At 39.1% G+C, this 16,238-nt stretch overlaps 1 protein-coding gene across 1 annotated transcript in view; it reads right to left on the bottom strand.

The window, feature by feature from the left end:
* Positions 1 to 15,870, bottom strand: part of Myom1 (myomesin 1) — a 132,110-nt gene extending 116,240 nt beyond the window's left edge. The window contains exons 1-2 of the mRNA XM_047525880.1: positions 15,706 to 15,870; positions 11,225 to 11,565 (exon numbers count right to left, since the gene is read on the bottom strand). Of these exons, the coding sequence (XP_047381836.1) occupies positions 11,225 to 11,541 (317 nt within the window). The 5' untranslated portion in view covers positions 11,542 to 11,565; positions 15,706 to 15,870. The remainder of the gene's footprint in view (positions 1 to 11,224; positions 11,566 to 15,705) is intronic.
* Between the last annotated feature and the right edge of the window lie 368 nt (positions 15,871 to 16,238).

The raw sequence follows: 16,238 nt of genomic DNA, 5'->3' as shown, positions 1-16,238 counted from the left end.
TAGAACTCATAAATAAATTCAGCAAAGTATCAGGATATAAAATTAACACCTAAAAATCAACTATGTTCATATACATCAATGATGCATTGATGAATGAACTGAAAGAGAAATTAGGAAAACCATCCCATTCACAAAAGCCTCAAAAAAAAAAGTACTTGGGAATCAATCTAACAAAAGAAGTGAAAGACCTCTACAATGAAAACTACAGAACACTAAAAGAAGAAATTGAAGAAGACCTTAGAAGGTGGAAAGATCTCCCATGCTCTTGGATAGGCAGAATTAACATTGCCAAAAGGGTCATACTATCAAAAGCATTATACAGATTTAGTGCAATTTCTATTAAAATTCTAATGATGTTCTTCATAGTAATAGAAAAGGAAGTCATGAAATTCATTTGGAAAATTAAGAGACCCGGAATAGCCACAGCAATCCTTAGCAAGAAAAGTGAAGCTGGAAGCATCCTAATACCAGACCTTAAATTATACTACAGAACTATAGTAACAAAAATGGCATGGTACTGGCATCAAAACAGACATGAAGACCAATGGAACAGAATAGAAGATATAGAAACAAACCCACATAAATACAGTTATCTCATACTAAACAAAGGTGCCATAAAAATACACTGGAGAAAAAGATAGCCTATTTAACAAATAGTGCTGGGAAAACTGGAAATTCATATGTTGCAAAATGAAATTAAAGCCCTATCTCTCACCCCGCACAAAACTCAACTCAAAGTGGATAAAGGACCTAAGCATCAGATCTAAGATCCTGCACTTAGTAAAAGAAAATGTAGGTCCAATTTCCATCATGTTGGCTAAGGAACCAACTTCATCAAGAAGACTTCTAAAGACTCCAGAAGACAGAAAGGCAGTGGTTTTAATGACCTATGGACCAGCAAAGAAGTAAAATCAAGAATCAATAAATGGGATGGTATCTAACCAAAAAGCTTCTTCACAGTAAAAGAAACAATCAAGAATGTGAAGAGAGAACCTACAGAATGGGAGAAAATCTTTACCACATGCACCTCTGATAGAGCACTAATCTCCAGGATATGTAAAGAACTCAAAAAACCTAGCACCAAAAAAACCCCCAAATAACCAAATCAATAAATGAGCAAAGGAACTGAATAGACACTTCACAGAAGAAGAAATACAATTGATCAACAAATACATGAAAAAATATTTAACATCTCTAGCATTTAGAGAAATGCAAATCAAAACTACACTGTGATTCCATCTCACTCGTTAGACTGGCAATCATCAAGAACACAAACAACAATAAATGTTGGTGAGGATGTGGGGAAAAAGGTACACTCATATGTTGCTGGTGGGTCTGCAAATTGGTGCAACCACTATAGAAAGCAATATGGAAATTCCTCAGAAAACTTGGAATGGAACTACCATTTGACTAAGTCATCCTACTCACAGGTTTATACTCAAAGGACTTAAATTCAGCATACTTCAGTGACACAGCCATATTAATGTTTAGTGTAGCTCAATTCACAACAGCTGAACTATGGAACCAACCTAGATGCCCTTCAACAGATGAATGGATAAAGAAATTGTGGTATATATACACAATGGAATATTGTTCAGCCTTAAAGAAGAATGAAATTATAACATTTGCCCGTAAATGGATGGTCCTGGAGAACATTATGCTAAGTGAAATAAGCCAATCCCAAAGAACCAAAGGCCGAATGTTTTCTCAGATATGTGGATGCTCATTCACAATGAGGTGGGTGCAGAATAGGGGTATTTTGGACTACACAGAGGGGAGAGAAGGGAGGGCAGGGGGGATAGGGGATAGGAATGATAATAGAATGAATCGTACATTATTATCCTATGTGCATATAGGATTACATGACCTGTATAGCTCTACATCATGTACAATCAGACAAATGAGAAGTTATACTTCATTTATGTATGATGTGTCAAAATGCATTCTATGGTCATGTGTAACTAATTAGAACAAATAAAAATATATATAAAAAGCTGTATGTTTACATATATATGTAAAGATATGCATATAGATCTATATACATATATTTACAGCCTAATACATAATACATATGTAATACATCTTGCCTACATATAAATGCTCAGTCAAATACCAAAAGACAGAAAGGCAGTGGTTTTAATGAACTATGGACCAGCTTCTTCCTGGCTCTTTGCTCCCCACGGCCATCCCTCCATAGGGTGGCTGGTATCTGAAGTTCCATCTCTTTCATCTCCAGGACCCCATAGAGAGTCACTGGAATTTTCAATCTCTTCTCCTTTCTACTTTTCTATTGGCCACATTTTCCTTTTGCAAAACTTTCCGGATAATAGTTTCCTCGGACTGTGTGAAAAGATTATTTTGATTCTACTTCCGTTGATCTAGAGCAGCTTTCTTTTGTGCTTCTGCTTTGATATGTGGACCACTGACGTCAACACTTTGACTGACCTTTCGATCCTCTTCTTCCCAATCTTGACACTTATGAAAGTTTCAGCAGTACATCAAAGTTAGTGGACAAGTGGGGGGCTGAAAAGAGCCCTTTTCCTTTTCCTTTTTTTTATTTTTGTGTTAGTAATTTTTAAAATTTGTTCTAATTAGTCCTCTTTTTTTCTAATATGGTTTGCAGAAAAGGTTTTTTATAAGATATGAACATTAATTAGATCAATGTCGACCTTGGAACTCACTGATATGTAGTGTCAAAATAACCATCCCTTTGGCTTCAACTTTATTTAATCACTTTTTATTTATTTGCACAACTAGCCTTATCCTTCTCCCCCCACTCCCTGTTCCTCTCCATTTCACGCTCTTGGCAATAGAAACATCTCACTTTTAATTTTTTAAAAAACTATTAAATAGAACTATAACTACATTTCCTCCTTCTATTTATTTTTTATTTTTCCCCATGAATTACATCTCCACTAACAGGTAACATTTTATTCTCTTTTTTGGTAACTTTATATAGTTGATGTATAACCATGATCTAAAAGCAAATACCACAGGGCCTAACCCATATCCCAGCATGAATGTAGAGCAGTCATGAGTTCTAGAAAGGATAGCTCCATAAATTGCTAATTATATGAAGCTTATAGACTTAAATATTTTACAGTTCTTATATTTGTGTGTATATACGTATATACACACATACTATTTTATGCATTTGTGACTATTTTCAGAAGTTAATTTAAGCAGATTAGATTATGACTCACTTTTTAAAGCAGGAGTGACAGAGTTTATATTTCCTAGACATTATGTTATGCAGGACACTTGATAACAGTTGTAAGAGATGTCTTATGGAGTCCAAGTCTGTCTCTTTGTGGACTGAATTGTCCTGGGTTTATAAAAGTCCCCACATTGGAGATGGCTACTTTGGTTGACTAGATACTGTGTGAACGTTACCTTACTCATTTGAGGTGTTCCTGATTTCTCACATCATCAAGAAAGACTTCCGTGGAAAAGGTCAAGTCAGTTGCAGAAGCTCTCTTGGGTTTCCAAAGTCCAGAGATCTCCGTGGGGAGGTTCAGTTACACCCCACTGTCTGGTCAGCAAGAAGGTGCTGACTTTATGGAGGTGAAGGCCCTGAAGGGACAGAGCTAACATTTCACCTCTGAGCACAGGGAAGTAACCCCTTTGCCCTTCCTCTGCCTTTGGCTGACTTGCTGTATTCCCTCTCTATGAAAAGACTTGCCTTCCTTCTCCAGCATAATTTACCTACCTAGGGAAGATGAATGCCATTCTGGAAGTAGCTTATATCATCTAAACTTAATTTAATTTGCAACAGAAGTTTACAAATAGTATTTCAATGTGGAATAGAGCACAGGAAGCAGAGAATGAATCAGTTCTTCTTGGGCCTCAATTTCCTATCTGTGGAAAGGAGGGACTTGAAAATTAGATGAACTTTTGGTCCTTTCTTGCTTTGACATCCATAGTTCTACAGATCCATAAATGACTAATTATATGAAACTGGTATTACCAGGAGTGAGACTCCTATTTCTTTCCACAAACAAGCCATGGTTTATAGCAGTGAGAACAGAAGAGGGAGATTGATACTTGGTGAGGAATAATACTCTTGGATTTAGGATTTGTTTGTGAGATCCAGAACATAACTCAATTACCTTTAAAAGAACTCTGGCTTTTCTGCTTTTTGTTAGATTTTTCTCTGACCTTCTACTATATAGAATGTAATATCATTTTATGGTACTTAAGAACAAGAATACTTAAAAGGACTTCAGAATGTTTTATTGATTTTTGTTATCCAAAACTATGGTTTTCCTGATATGTAATTATTAAAATTTTATTTAGACACAAGGTTATAAGAACATTTCTAGAGGGAAAAAAGTAAGAATAGCAATTTAGTTCATTTCTGTTGCTATAACAAAACACTGCAGATTGGGAAATTTATAAAGAAAAAACATTTATTTAGCTCACAGTTCCGAAGACTGGAAGTTCACCATCAAGTAGCCACATCTAACAAGTACCTTGTGTTGTGTCATAACAAGGTGGAAAAGTGGAAGGGCAAATGGGTGAATGCAAAAGGACAAAACAGGAGGGATACCCTTGATTTGTAACAATTTGTTCTCAAGAAACATAATTGGGGCTTCCAATTCCTTCATGAAGGCAAACCCTTGTGTCCCAAACATCTCTTAAAGATCCCACCACTTCTCAACACTATTACATTGGCAACCAGATTTCAACATGAGTTTTGGAGGGAACAAACCACATCTAAACCACAGCAAATACAAACCTTGGTATAGCGATAACTTTCCAAGCAACTTTCATTCCCATTACAGCCTATTGATTCAATATTTATTTTTTATAATTCAGATTCAGCCACTTCAATCTACAGATGGACCTGACTCTCCATATAACTATGGCTATTTCAGGGTGGTTTTCTTACTAAATACCAGAAACACACCAACAATGGAATAACGAATTCCTTAAGCATGATGTAGAGCCTTTGCGAATGGACAATGAGGAATGGTTTCACTGGATACTAAGGAGCTCTGTGAGACATCCGATGGAATGAAGAATTCAGCAGTAACTAATACATCCAAAAATCTGGCCACTGCTCACCACGTTCTCTCTCACTGAACATCTGGCTGTGGCTGGGCCACAGCAGTAGCCTCCTAATTTGGTGGCTTGCTTCTGTGTCTACCTTGACAGTGTATTTTCCCTACATGGGCCACAGTGATCCTATTATAACTTGACAATTGAATGGGTCATGTCACTTCCCTGCTCAAAGCTCTGTCACGGCTCTCCCCTTGAACTCAGAATAAAAACTCTTAGTCAGGCAGGGAGCCCACACCTACAATCCTAGTGGTTTGGGAGGCTGAGGCTGGATGTTCACAAGTTTAAGGAGGTTAGCCTCAGCAACTTAGACCCTGATCTCAAAAAAAGAAAAAAAAGAAAAGAAAAGGAACAAGAAAGAGAAAGAAAGAAAGGAAGAGAAAAAAAGAAAAAGAAAAAGAAAATTTGGGGGATGAGGCTCAGAGGTAAAGTGTCCCTGGCTTCAATTCCCAGTACCCGCCACCCAAAAAGAAAATCATTACAGTGGCCCACAAGGCCCTGTATGATTGTCTTGCCCCATCTGGCACCTTACTATATCATCTCTATCTACTCTGTCCATCACTCCCCGCTTCCCGCATGCTGACCACAAGGCCACTCCTTACTGTAAGGTCTTGCAGTGGCTGTTCCTGATGCCTGGGTGCCTTTCCAAACTTCTGGCTACTCCCTGAGATACTTCATAGCTTTGCTCAGACATCACCTTCTCTGTAAGGCTGACCACCCCAATTTGAAATGCCAAGCTGCACTCTCCCTCCACACAGTTGCTCTTGTCCCACTCTGTTTTCACTGCTTACATAACATTTATTACCCACTCACCTCAGATACAATTCACTTCAGTGCAATCTAAAGTATTTTGTGATTTATCCCAGTCACTTAGAGCAGAGCTTAGCATCCAGGAGGCACTTGGTAAATATTTATTGAATGAATGAATGAATAATGCCTCAACCTTACTGAGTATTCCCAGGGAGCCAGCCACTACACTAAGCATCTTACATGATTATCTCTTTTAATCACAACACAAAGGACAAGCATTTCCCTCATTTTATAGATAAAGAAATTGAGAGGTTAACTAGCTTATCTAAAGTCATAAGCCTCAATGCAAGTAAGCATAGTCCTATCTGACCCCAAAGACCGTCCACATCCCATTAAGTTATAATGTCTGAAAATGGATACGCAGAAAATCAATGCTAATGTTAATAGCTGAGGTCAGGATACAAAAATGTCCACACCAGGTTTCTTTGGTAACCTTTTGAAACCATACTGAGGTGGGACATGGAAAAAGTTTTCAGATCCCCCTTGGGCTCTGTTGTGTTTAGTGGAAATTTGTCTGAATTAGAACAAATTTGAATGGTAGCATAGTCTTTGCAAACTCCAGTAGTTTCAAAAGAGGCAACACACAGTGGGAATTGCTCAGTGTAACACGAGTGTTGGCGAAGAGCCTGATTTCAAGTTAGGGAGCCCTGGGAAGGTCACTCAAGCCTTGGTGTTCTCATCCCCAAACTGGTTTTGTGTAGAGTCCCTTGTACATCTGCTCACTGATTCTAAATGGTGAGTTAGAGTCTATAAAGGCCCAGGTTTGGCATTTATAAATGCCCCTCGGATGTTCTTTTTTGGCATTTGTGTCCTTTCACCTATTGTTCCTTGCTCTAAATCTTGGTTCTGTCAGTGCTCGATGGCTTTCTACAAAAGGGCCATATACAAGGAAGCACCATACAAAACTGTATATTGATGCTTACAGAAAAAATCTGGTAGCTGGATGTAGTGGTGCACACTTAGAGTCCCAGCTACCTGGAAGCAAAAGCAGGAGAATCACTTGAACTAGGAGTTCAGGACCAGCCTGGGCAATAAATGGAAGGAAGGAAGGAAGGAAGGAAGGAAGGAAGGAAGGAAAGAGAGAGAGAGAGAGAGAGAGAGAGAGAGAGAGAGAGAGGGAGAAAGAGAGAAAGAGAAAGAAAGAGAGAGGGAGAAAGAGAGAGAGAAAAAGAAAGAAAGAAAGAAAGAAAGAAAGAAAGAAAGAAAGAGAAAGAAAGAAAGAAAGAAAGAAAGAAAGAAAGAAAGGAAGGAGGGGAGAGGGAGAGTAAGAGGGAGGGAGGAAGGAAGGAAGAGAGGAAGGGAGAAAGAAGAGGGAAAAAAGTCTGGTGGCAGAGTGGTCAGAGGTAGCTGCTGACTATAATTGGCATCAGGTACCTGTGGAAAGGGCAGGCACTTGGGTAAAATGGGGTTCAGATTAGTAATCTGTTACTTCCTACATAATGAAGAAAAGTCATTTAATCTCCAATTTTCTCATTTGTTAAATGAGGATGATAATTTCTCCTTCTCTGAATTGCTGTAAAGACTCAGCGAAAAGGATGAAAATGCCAAATTGCATCATATGGGCTGAATTTTAATCTGTTTAGAATGAGAGAATTAAATGTCTACCATTACCGTGGAGTGTTGAGGGTAACTCCAAATCTTCCCAACTCTGTGGTGTTGTTCTCTGCTTTTAAAAATTCATTCCTATTTATTAAGTACAACAAAATATTCCTTTAATGATTTCCCTCTTAATATCTGATCCAGCTTACTCATAAGAATGGAAGGTACCTTGCTTCTACCATGCCACATTCTCTATGAACATCTGTCTGTTTTATCCTAGGTCCTCATACTACTGGCATTAGGAAAGTGGTCTTCAGGTCACACATTGGGCTGTCTGTAATTTATATGCAGACTTCTTATAGCAGTAGCTCTAAGCCTTGTCAGGTCATGGAATTTTCTAAGAATGCAATGAAAGTGACAATTCCTCTCTCCAGAAAAATTCTCATCCACACATAATTTTGCACCTAAATTCAGACCGTCCAACACTCTATTGAAATCCATTCATGGGCAGAGATTAAGTAGCCTTGCCTAATGGTGAAAAGTGGTCATGAATATCATTGCTCCTTCAACCTCTGATAACATTTGTTGATTATTATTTGTTGATTATAAAATAATAATCTTGCCATTCTTAGAGATTTTGTGCTTTCTTTACCATAGATTTTCCCCCTCTATGATCAAGAAAAAAGACAGAGTGAGCCTTCCATAATTTATTTTATAACCCGTGGATCAGAACGTAGTCAGGAACCAATCTGTTCTACAACCACATTGACACTGAGTAAGTCATTGTTCCTAAGACTCACTAAGGTCATCCAAGCCCTGAGCGCTTGTAAATCTCCATAGTTTCCACTTTAACACTGGGCATCTAACTACAAAGCAGAGGCTAAAAATAGACCAAGGCTATGCTTACATCCACTCCACAGAGGTGCATTTCCAGCTCCAGGGGACTTAATCAACAGCACTCTTCACAAGCCAAAGGGATATTTCATTTAGCAGGAAAAAAAAAATCATTTCATTTGAACAAGCTTAAATACAACTGAAAGGAATTATGAAGACTTCAAAGTCTTCAAAGAATATTACCTGCACCTGTTAGTTTGATGCCTAAAAAAAGAAAGACAAAAATACCTCCAGGATTAGGTTGGCCTTTTACGTTGCATGATACAAAGGGAAAAAGATATCACTGGCTTGTGCAGCGTCCCTTACTCATTTCTAGCTCAACATGAAGAAAATCGAGTTGTTCAAACACAGCACGCCATTAATGAATACCCACCTACCTATGTAAATATACACATAGTAGGAAGGAGTAAGATACAACATAGAAAATGATTACAATTCCATTTCTTATAGAAAATTTTCTATCTAAGACTCTTTATATCTAATATAGAGCAAATGATTTCTGAATATTTTCAATCCTTTATGTAATACATCAGATTATGAAAAAATATGAATATTACACATGTGGTTAAATAAAGGACATATAAAATTAAAATAATTTAAACATAAAATCTAACAGTAGAGCTGAAGAAATAAGGATCACTTAAAAATGCAAGTTCAAGCCAGGTGTGGTGGCTCAGGCCTGTAATCCCACAGTTTGGGAGGCTGTAGTAGGAGGATTGTAAGTTCAAGAACAGCCTCAACAATTTAGTGAGGTCCTAAGCAACTTAGCAAGACCCTCAAAATAAAAAATGAAAATGACTGGGTAGGTAGCTCAGTGGTTAATCTCTAGTTCAATCTCTAGTACAAAAAGAAAGGAAATATAAAACACACAATTTACAAAATTCTGCAGAATCTTCCACATTGGGGAAATGAAATAACTACATAAAAAGTTATGCTAACAATTGCATGATAACAAAAATATCCATCTTCTATAGACCCAGCACCGACAGTGCAGGAAATGGATATTGAAGATGTAAATCCTCCGCCATTACAAGACAGCTGCTTTCCTAATTGAGGTTCTTGAACATATCTATGGAACATTTTTGCAGGAGAACAAAATGATACTGTCACATACACATGGTGTTAATTCCTCCCAACTTTTCTTTGGAAGGCAATTCCTCTGAAGCAAGTGCTAAAAGAAATGAATTCACCTCAGCAACAATATTTCCATATTTGCAGCCAACATGAGATCCTTATGAATATCCCATGGCAGACTATGACCTATGAAAGTGAGATTGCAAAACGATCCTGGTTCCATTTTAAATGGAATTTCAGAATGTTGCCATCATACATTCCAGGTAAACCCCAGAAGACTCTGACTCTGTTACCGAACCTAGCAGACGCTCCCAGGAGGCCACTGTCACTGACGAAATGACAGCTGTAGATCAGGTGCTACTCAAACCCAACAGGAATTTAAGAATTTCTGTTCTTGGAAATCTTCATGTCTACTCATACAAATCACTATTATTTCCTCAAAAACTTGAGATGCCCAGAGATAAGCACTTTTTCCAGTTGCTTTACCAGATATTTTATGGGCTTAAATTTTGGAAGACTTAAAATGATACCGTATTTGTAACAAAAAAATGCCACTACACCAGATGCTTTGGAGAAGAGGATTAGAGGCAGCAGGTGGTTATTGACCACATAGTCCAGAAATGTCTATGTTTTTGGAGATCAGCAATTCTTTTTGTAGGCTAAAGATAGACTTTTAATTTTAAAAATCACATGTATCTTGCAAGAGTTTTTTTTTTTTTTTCAGTCCCCAGGAAATAGTTTATTCTGAATAGTAATAAAAATAAAAAGTTTTTTGGACTTAGCAAACAATATCTACCCAACATTCATTGGGCTAGACCAACAGACACAGATAAGTCAACTGCAGAAATAACAAGAAAGGACATTTCTCCCAGGGCTGCTGCTGTAGCATAGTGTCATGGTAACCTCTTCCTCTGAGTGACTGTAGATGCACTGTGGAACTTTCTCCTCTGCTATCAAAGACTATTGGTGAGTCTGTTGTTTAAGATTACATGAGTAAGAATGAAGCATTTCACTCTTGCCCAAAGGATCTTGGTTGGCTTGTTGACCCAGAAAATCAGCCTCTGCTCTCCGCCCAGGTAAAGCGCTCCAACTAAAGGTTTCTGGGTACAACAGCTCACATTGATCTTAACCTAATTGTTTCCAAAGAAATGAGATCTTGGGGTTGCCCAGCAAACCAGATCTGCATCTACACTCCACTTTCCCTAAATTTCTAAAACAACTCTTTGTTCTTGTCTGTAGTCTCTCAAGTCGTGGGATCAATAAATTTACTTTTGTTACTATACAGGTCTGTTTCTATTGTTTTTAGGCTGACTGAGATAAGGCCAAGTTTTTTGTTTAACAAAACGCTCCAGCTAAAGAAAATACTTGCTGCTTAAATAATAACTCGGGATTTTGATTATTGGCTTTCTTAGGCTGAAAAAAACAGAATCCATCTCTGCCATAATTTAGTCCTCTGTGACCTGCGAATTTTAACTTCTACACTGGCTTCTCATCTAAGAAAAAACCTTTTGAGAGCCAGGAAACCTGCTGTGAGTGTTGAAATGATATTTCCTGGCTCTACTGCTGCTAAAGTAACCTGTGGCAAAATTTCCCTGCTTCTAGAAATATCACAGTTGGAAACTCCAGCAAGACTGTCCAAGAGAACTATCAACCTCTTCATGAATCTCAAAGAGACAAAATGGGAAATGGGGTGTAGACAGGGGTCTCAGATCTCCCCAAACCTATTCTTTCTCCACACCTGGTTTAAAAGGAGGGTCGCTATGTTTAAGGAAAAAGGGAAAGTGATTTGGGAGGATTCATGGGGCACAGGCCTCTCCCTGCGGTCGGAAGGCTGCTCAAGACATACCCGTGGGAGTAGCCGTACTGGTAGGCTGAGGCGGCCTTCCGGCTGACTTCGGACCCGAGGGAGGACTGTGAGGCTCCCAGGCTGTAGGCCTGCGAGGCCTGCTGCTGGTAGGAGGAGGTGGACGCCTGACTGATGGCCTCTGACTCCTGGCGGTGAGCAGCGGAGGATCGGCTGCTGTAGGCCGTGGAGCCATGGGTGTAGATGGCAGATCGCTTCTTCTCCTGCTGGTAGTGGCTCATGGTGGTGCGAAGGTCCTTGTTGCGGTAGCTGAGATCATAGTGCTGGTGGGACTTCTGATAAAAAGGTAGAGACATCATGTGTCCTTGAGGGGAGTAGGTGACCTACAAGAGGACAGCGATTCTTGAGTGAGTTTTTAAGGAACAAAGTCCACAGACCAAGTCATCCAAACCGATGTGTAAGAGGTAAGAGGTAAGAATACACTTACCTCTCTAGAGGGTAAATGGAAAAGGATGTGAGGTTCAGTCTAACGGGTTACTCAGTAAACTCTCACATAACCGTGTGTCCCTTCCTGTCATGTGACTTCCCTTTTCTTTATATCTAGAAGGGCCTGACAGGGTTTCTTGACCCTTGCTATCTCTGTAATGCACATTTCTAAAATTTTTGGCATTTGTTCTGATGGGGGCTTCATTTGGGAGAATATGTAAAGATGGAGCATCATGTGGTATTCATTCAACAAATAATTAGTGAGCACCCATTATGAGCCTGGAATTATTGTAGCACAAGGAATACAGAGGTGAACAAAAACAAACAAAAAACAATCTCTGCTGTAATAACCTACTCCAGAACTGTATATTACTTTTTTCATGTTCTTATTAGGGCATTATAGTTATACATAATAGTGAGGTTCATTTTGACATAATCACACATGCATGGAATTTAATTTGCTCTGCTCTGGTCCCCAGGACTTCCTCTTTTCCTCACGTCCCCCCACCCTGTTTCCCTTCCTCTACTCGTCTTCCTTCCATTTATTTATTTATTGTTTTTAATTGGTGTTTTAAAGATATACATAAGCAGAATTCACTGTGGTATATTCCTGTCCCTATACATAGCGTAAGGTTAATTCCACTCTGTAGTTCTTCCCTTTTCCGTTCCTTTGTCCTCTCTTTCAATCCCCTTCATCTATTCCACTGATCTGCCTTTTATTTGGAATTCACCCTCCTGTCACCCCCCCCCCCTCCTTATTTTGCTCTAACTTCTTCATGGGAGAAAAACAATTTTGATGCTTGGCTTTCTGAGTCTGGTTTATTTCACTTAGCATGCTGTTCTCCAGTTTCCTCCATTACTGGCAAATGCCATAATTTTGTTCTTATTTATGGCCACATAAAACTCCATTGTATATAAACACCATATTTTCCTTATCTATTCATCTGTTAACTGGCACTTGGGCTGGTTCCATACTTGGCTATTGTGAATCGTGTTGCTATAAATATTGGTGTGCCTATATAGTATGCTGACTTTAGTTCTTTTGGATAAATACCAAGGAGTAGGATAACTGAGTTAGAACTGTAGATTCTATTCGAAGAGGTAGATATTCACGAACATGAATAAGTATGAGGTATATTAGAATGTGCTAAGAACCATAGAGGAAAAATCAAGCAGGAAAGAGGGATAGATGCAATTTTAAGTAGCCTCATCAGGGATGACTTTGCTGGAAAGTGACATCTGAACATGAGAGTATCTGGGGAAGGAGTGCTCCAGATAAAATACCAGTGCAGAGGTCCTGAGGAAGGGACACACTTATCATGCTCCAGCCACAAGGCTGCAGGGGATGCTGGAGGAGGGAGAGGCATAGATGGTGTCTGAGAGATGAGGGGCACACAGGGGGAAGGGCATAGTGTAGGGTACTAAAGGCGACAGTAAGGACTTTGTCTTTTATTCTGAAAGACTAAGAAGCCATTGGAAGGCTCTGAGCAGAGAATGACTCTTGGTGTCCCTGTAAGAAAAGGAAATCAGGGATGGGGTTGTGGCTCAGTGGTGAAGCACTCGCCTAGCATGCTGGGGTCCTGGGTTCTATCCTCAGAACCACATTTAAAAAAAAAAAAAAAAAATATATATATATATATAGAATGAATGTGTCCACTTACAACTAAAAAATATTTAAGAAGAAAAGAAAATTAGGACACATGTCTGCACATATAAAAATGGGAGGACCATGTGGAACACAGGGAGAAGAGGAGGGCAATCTACAAGCCCAGGAGGGGTCTCAGAGAAAATGGACCCTTGCTTACCTTCAGTTTGGATTTCTAGCCTCCAGCATCATAAGAAAAGAAATCTCTGTTGGGTAAGGCAGTCAGTCTGTTGGCCCTAGCACACAAACACAAAGGCCACTGCAATATCCAGGGTAGCAATGACAGTGGTAGCGGTGGAAGTGTGACAAGGGGTCAGACTGTGCAGTTTTGGAAGACTGAAGAAGTAGCATCTGATGAAAGTTCTGAATTAGAGTGTGAAGAGAGGTGATGCCAGGTACTTGGAAGACTGAGGTTGTTATTAACTGAGATGGAGAGGACAAGAAAGCCTTGGTTTGAGTTGGAAGAACAGGAGGTTGATTATGTGGGACACTGGATATGTGACTTTGGAGTTCCAAGAAGTGGCCCAGGATGAAGACCTGCCTTAGAGAGTAACCAGCAGATAGGTGGTACTGAAAGATCACACAAACAAAAAACCAGATGAGAACAACTGTAAATGGAAAGGTAGGTGCTCCTAGGACTGAGTCCTGGAGTTAGGACAAAGTCATGCACAAGCTCTGTCCAATCTTATGAACACTTCAGAAAGGTAGATCAGAACAAGTATTTGCTCTGTAAGGAATACGAAGGCTTCCAGTCTTCCTACATAAGGAAGTAAGAGAGTCATTCCTCAGGATGCCGGTTGGCATTGTGAACTTGTTACAATTATATTGAAAGTCAAAGGTGGAGTTTGCTTAGCACTGGGAGGGGAGACTTCACGTTACATTAGCTTTCTTGAATAATCCGTTCACTGTCAGGAGGCCTGTCAGTCACATGGACAACACAGAATGAAGTATCAGTTTTGCAGATGTCTCCCCTTCCAGTTTTTTAAATGCTTTTGTGCATGTTCTCAAATGTTGTTTTTAAATCTTATAAGAAAAATCCACTTTGGAGTAAGCCGTTTTTTCCAAAACTTGTTTTTCTTAAAAATCTGAAGTAAGGAGGAAATCTTTCTAAAGTTACCAAGGTCATATTTAGAAATACTTTTCATTCAAACTATTTTAAAAGTCAGTATGTATTCCCTAGAGAAGAAAATCCTGCAAACTTCACTCCAGAAATATTTATCTTAGGTATCAAGGAAGATATCAGTCTACGTGGCATTTCCTAAGAGGAAAAAAATAGCTACTAGCAAGCAACTCTGCTTCAACCCTTAAATAGATTGCTCTTTTCTGTTCTTAACTATACAGTATGATTATCATGAATAATTAATAATTATTAGATGAATTTTGATATCATTCACTACCCAGATGATTTGAAATAATATAATGTTCACAAAATAAAATCTTTAAGTCTTATCCCAATTCTATTTTCCACTCTATTTTTTATTTCCCCCAGTATATCTATTTTTAAAAATATTTACTAGCCCATGCACCTGGAACATGTATTACAAGTAAACAGGGTTTGACATTAAGTCAACAGAACTGCTTGACCTCTGGAACGAAGGTATAACTTCCTCCTCTTCATCAAGTAGACAAGGATTATCCCCAACGCTGGACAACTAGAGTTTGTTGGCAGGAAAAATAGTTTTGTTTGTCTTCTGTTCCTTTAAAACCTAAATTTTATTTAGGTTTAAATAATTTGGTAATTTAGGAAGAAATACAAAACTCCATAATTGTAATCTTCATGTGATATTTTTGTGTAGGCATTCCAGGTTGAAAAATGATTAGAATTATTCACAGCAGGTGTTAACTTCAGGATCATTATGTGGGGCACCTATGCACCTCTGAAATACTCGTTAACCGTTTTCAAGTTAAGAGAACCATCATGCGCATATACATACATTGCATTGTCAAGAGCAAAAATCACTGGATCATAAATTAGTAACCTCCACATTCATCTGCCTCGGTTTGGCCCAATTTATCACCAGAGAGTACTGGAGGCATTCAGAGAAAAGAAAACACAGGATTTCCTGTCCCTCATCCATTCTAGATTTCAACCAAACTGCTGAACTCTAACTTGGAAAGAGTAATAAGGGTTGAATCTGAGACAAACATGATCTTATAGTTCTAGGAATGGCAGCTTAATTTAAAAAGAATACAATGATCTGAGAAAATAGCCATGCCAGCCCAGCTGGCACCCTGCGGTTCTGGTTCCCAGAGTTTCACTTTCCTATTTCTTTGCTATTCTGACATCTCTGTGAGAAAACTGCTGAGCCGAGCAGAGATTCCTCACACTCTGCAGTGCTGATGGGCACATAAGCTCTCAAGTGCGTTCTCTCTGCCTCGCTGTCACACTTACCAGTTTCCAAAGGAGTAAGGGTGGTAGGTGGAAATATTTCGATGTGGCCGAGGAGCTGGATGAGAGAATGAAAACCCCACCTAGGTTGAATCCAAGAAAAAGTTAAGAGGCAGGGCTACAGACAGGACCCTGGGGGCCGGTTCAAAAATAATGCATGTGGTCAGGCAGCAGAATGTCAGGGCCCCACAGCCAGCCTTTTATGGCCAAGAAGGCAGATAAATATAGCAGCAAATGGGGAGGGTAGTCCCAAACCCAGAGGCGGAGAGGCACAGGCAGGTAGCTGCCTTCCTAATGCGATTACATTAATACAGCCAATGGTCTGGTCTGATTAAACCAAACATGGGATTTTTATTTGACTATAAGAGCTATGTTCAATATCACCGTAACCCTGGATATCTGAAAGTATAGTGGAAAGAGTGGTTTGTGTTGAGAGCTAAAAATAGGTGTAGTAATCCGATTCTCAGAATGGACTTCATGGAATTTTAATGCCAAGATACGATTCTGGGTGTGCTGTTAATAATAACACGTGTACA

The sequence above is a fragment of the Sciurus carolinensis genome, chromosome 15 (assembly GCF_902686445.1).
Source record: "Sciurus carolinensis chromosome 15, mSciCar1.2, whole genome shotgun sequence".
Classification (NCBI taxonomy): Eukaryota; Metazoa; Chordata; class Mammalia; order Rodentia; family Sciuridae; genus Sciurus; species Sciurus carolinensis.
The sequence above is the reverse complement of the archived record's forward strand: the minus strand, read 5'-3'. Positions and strand labels throughout refer to the sequence as shown.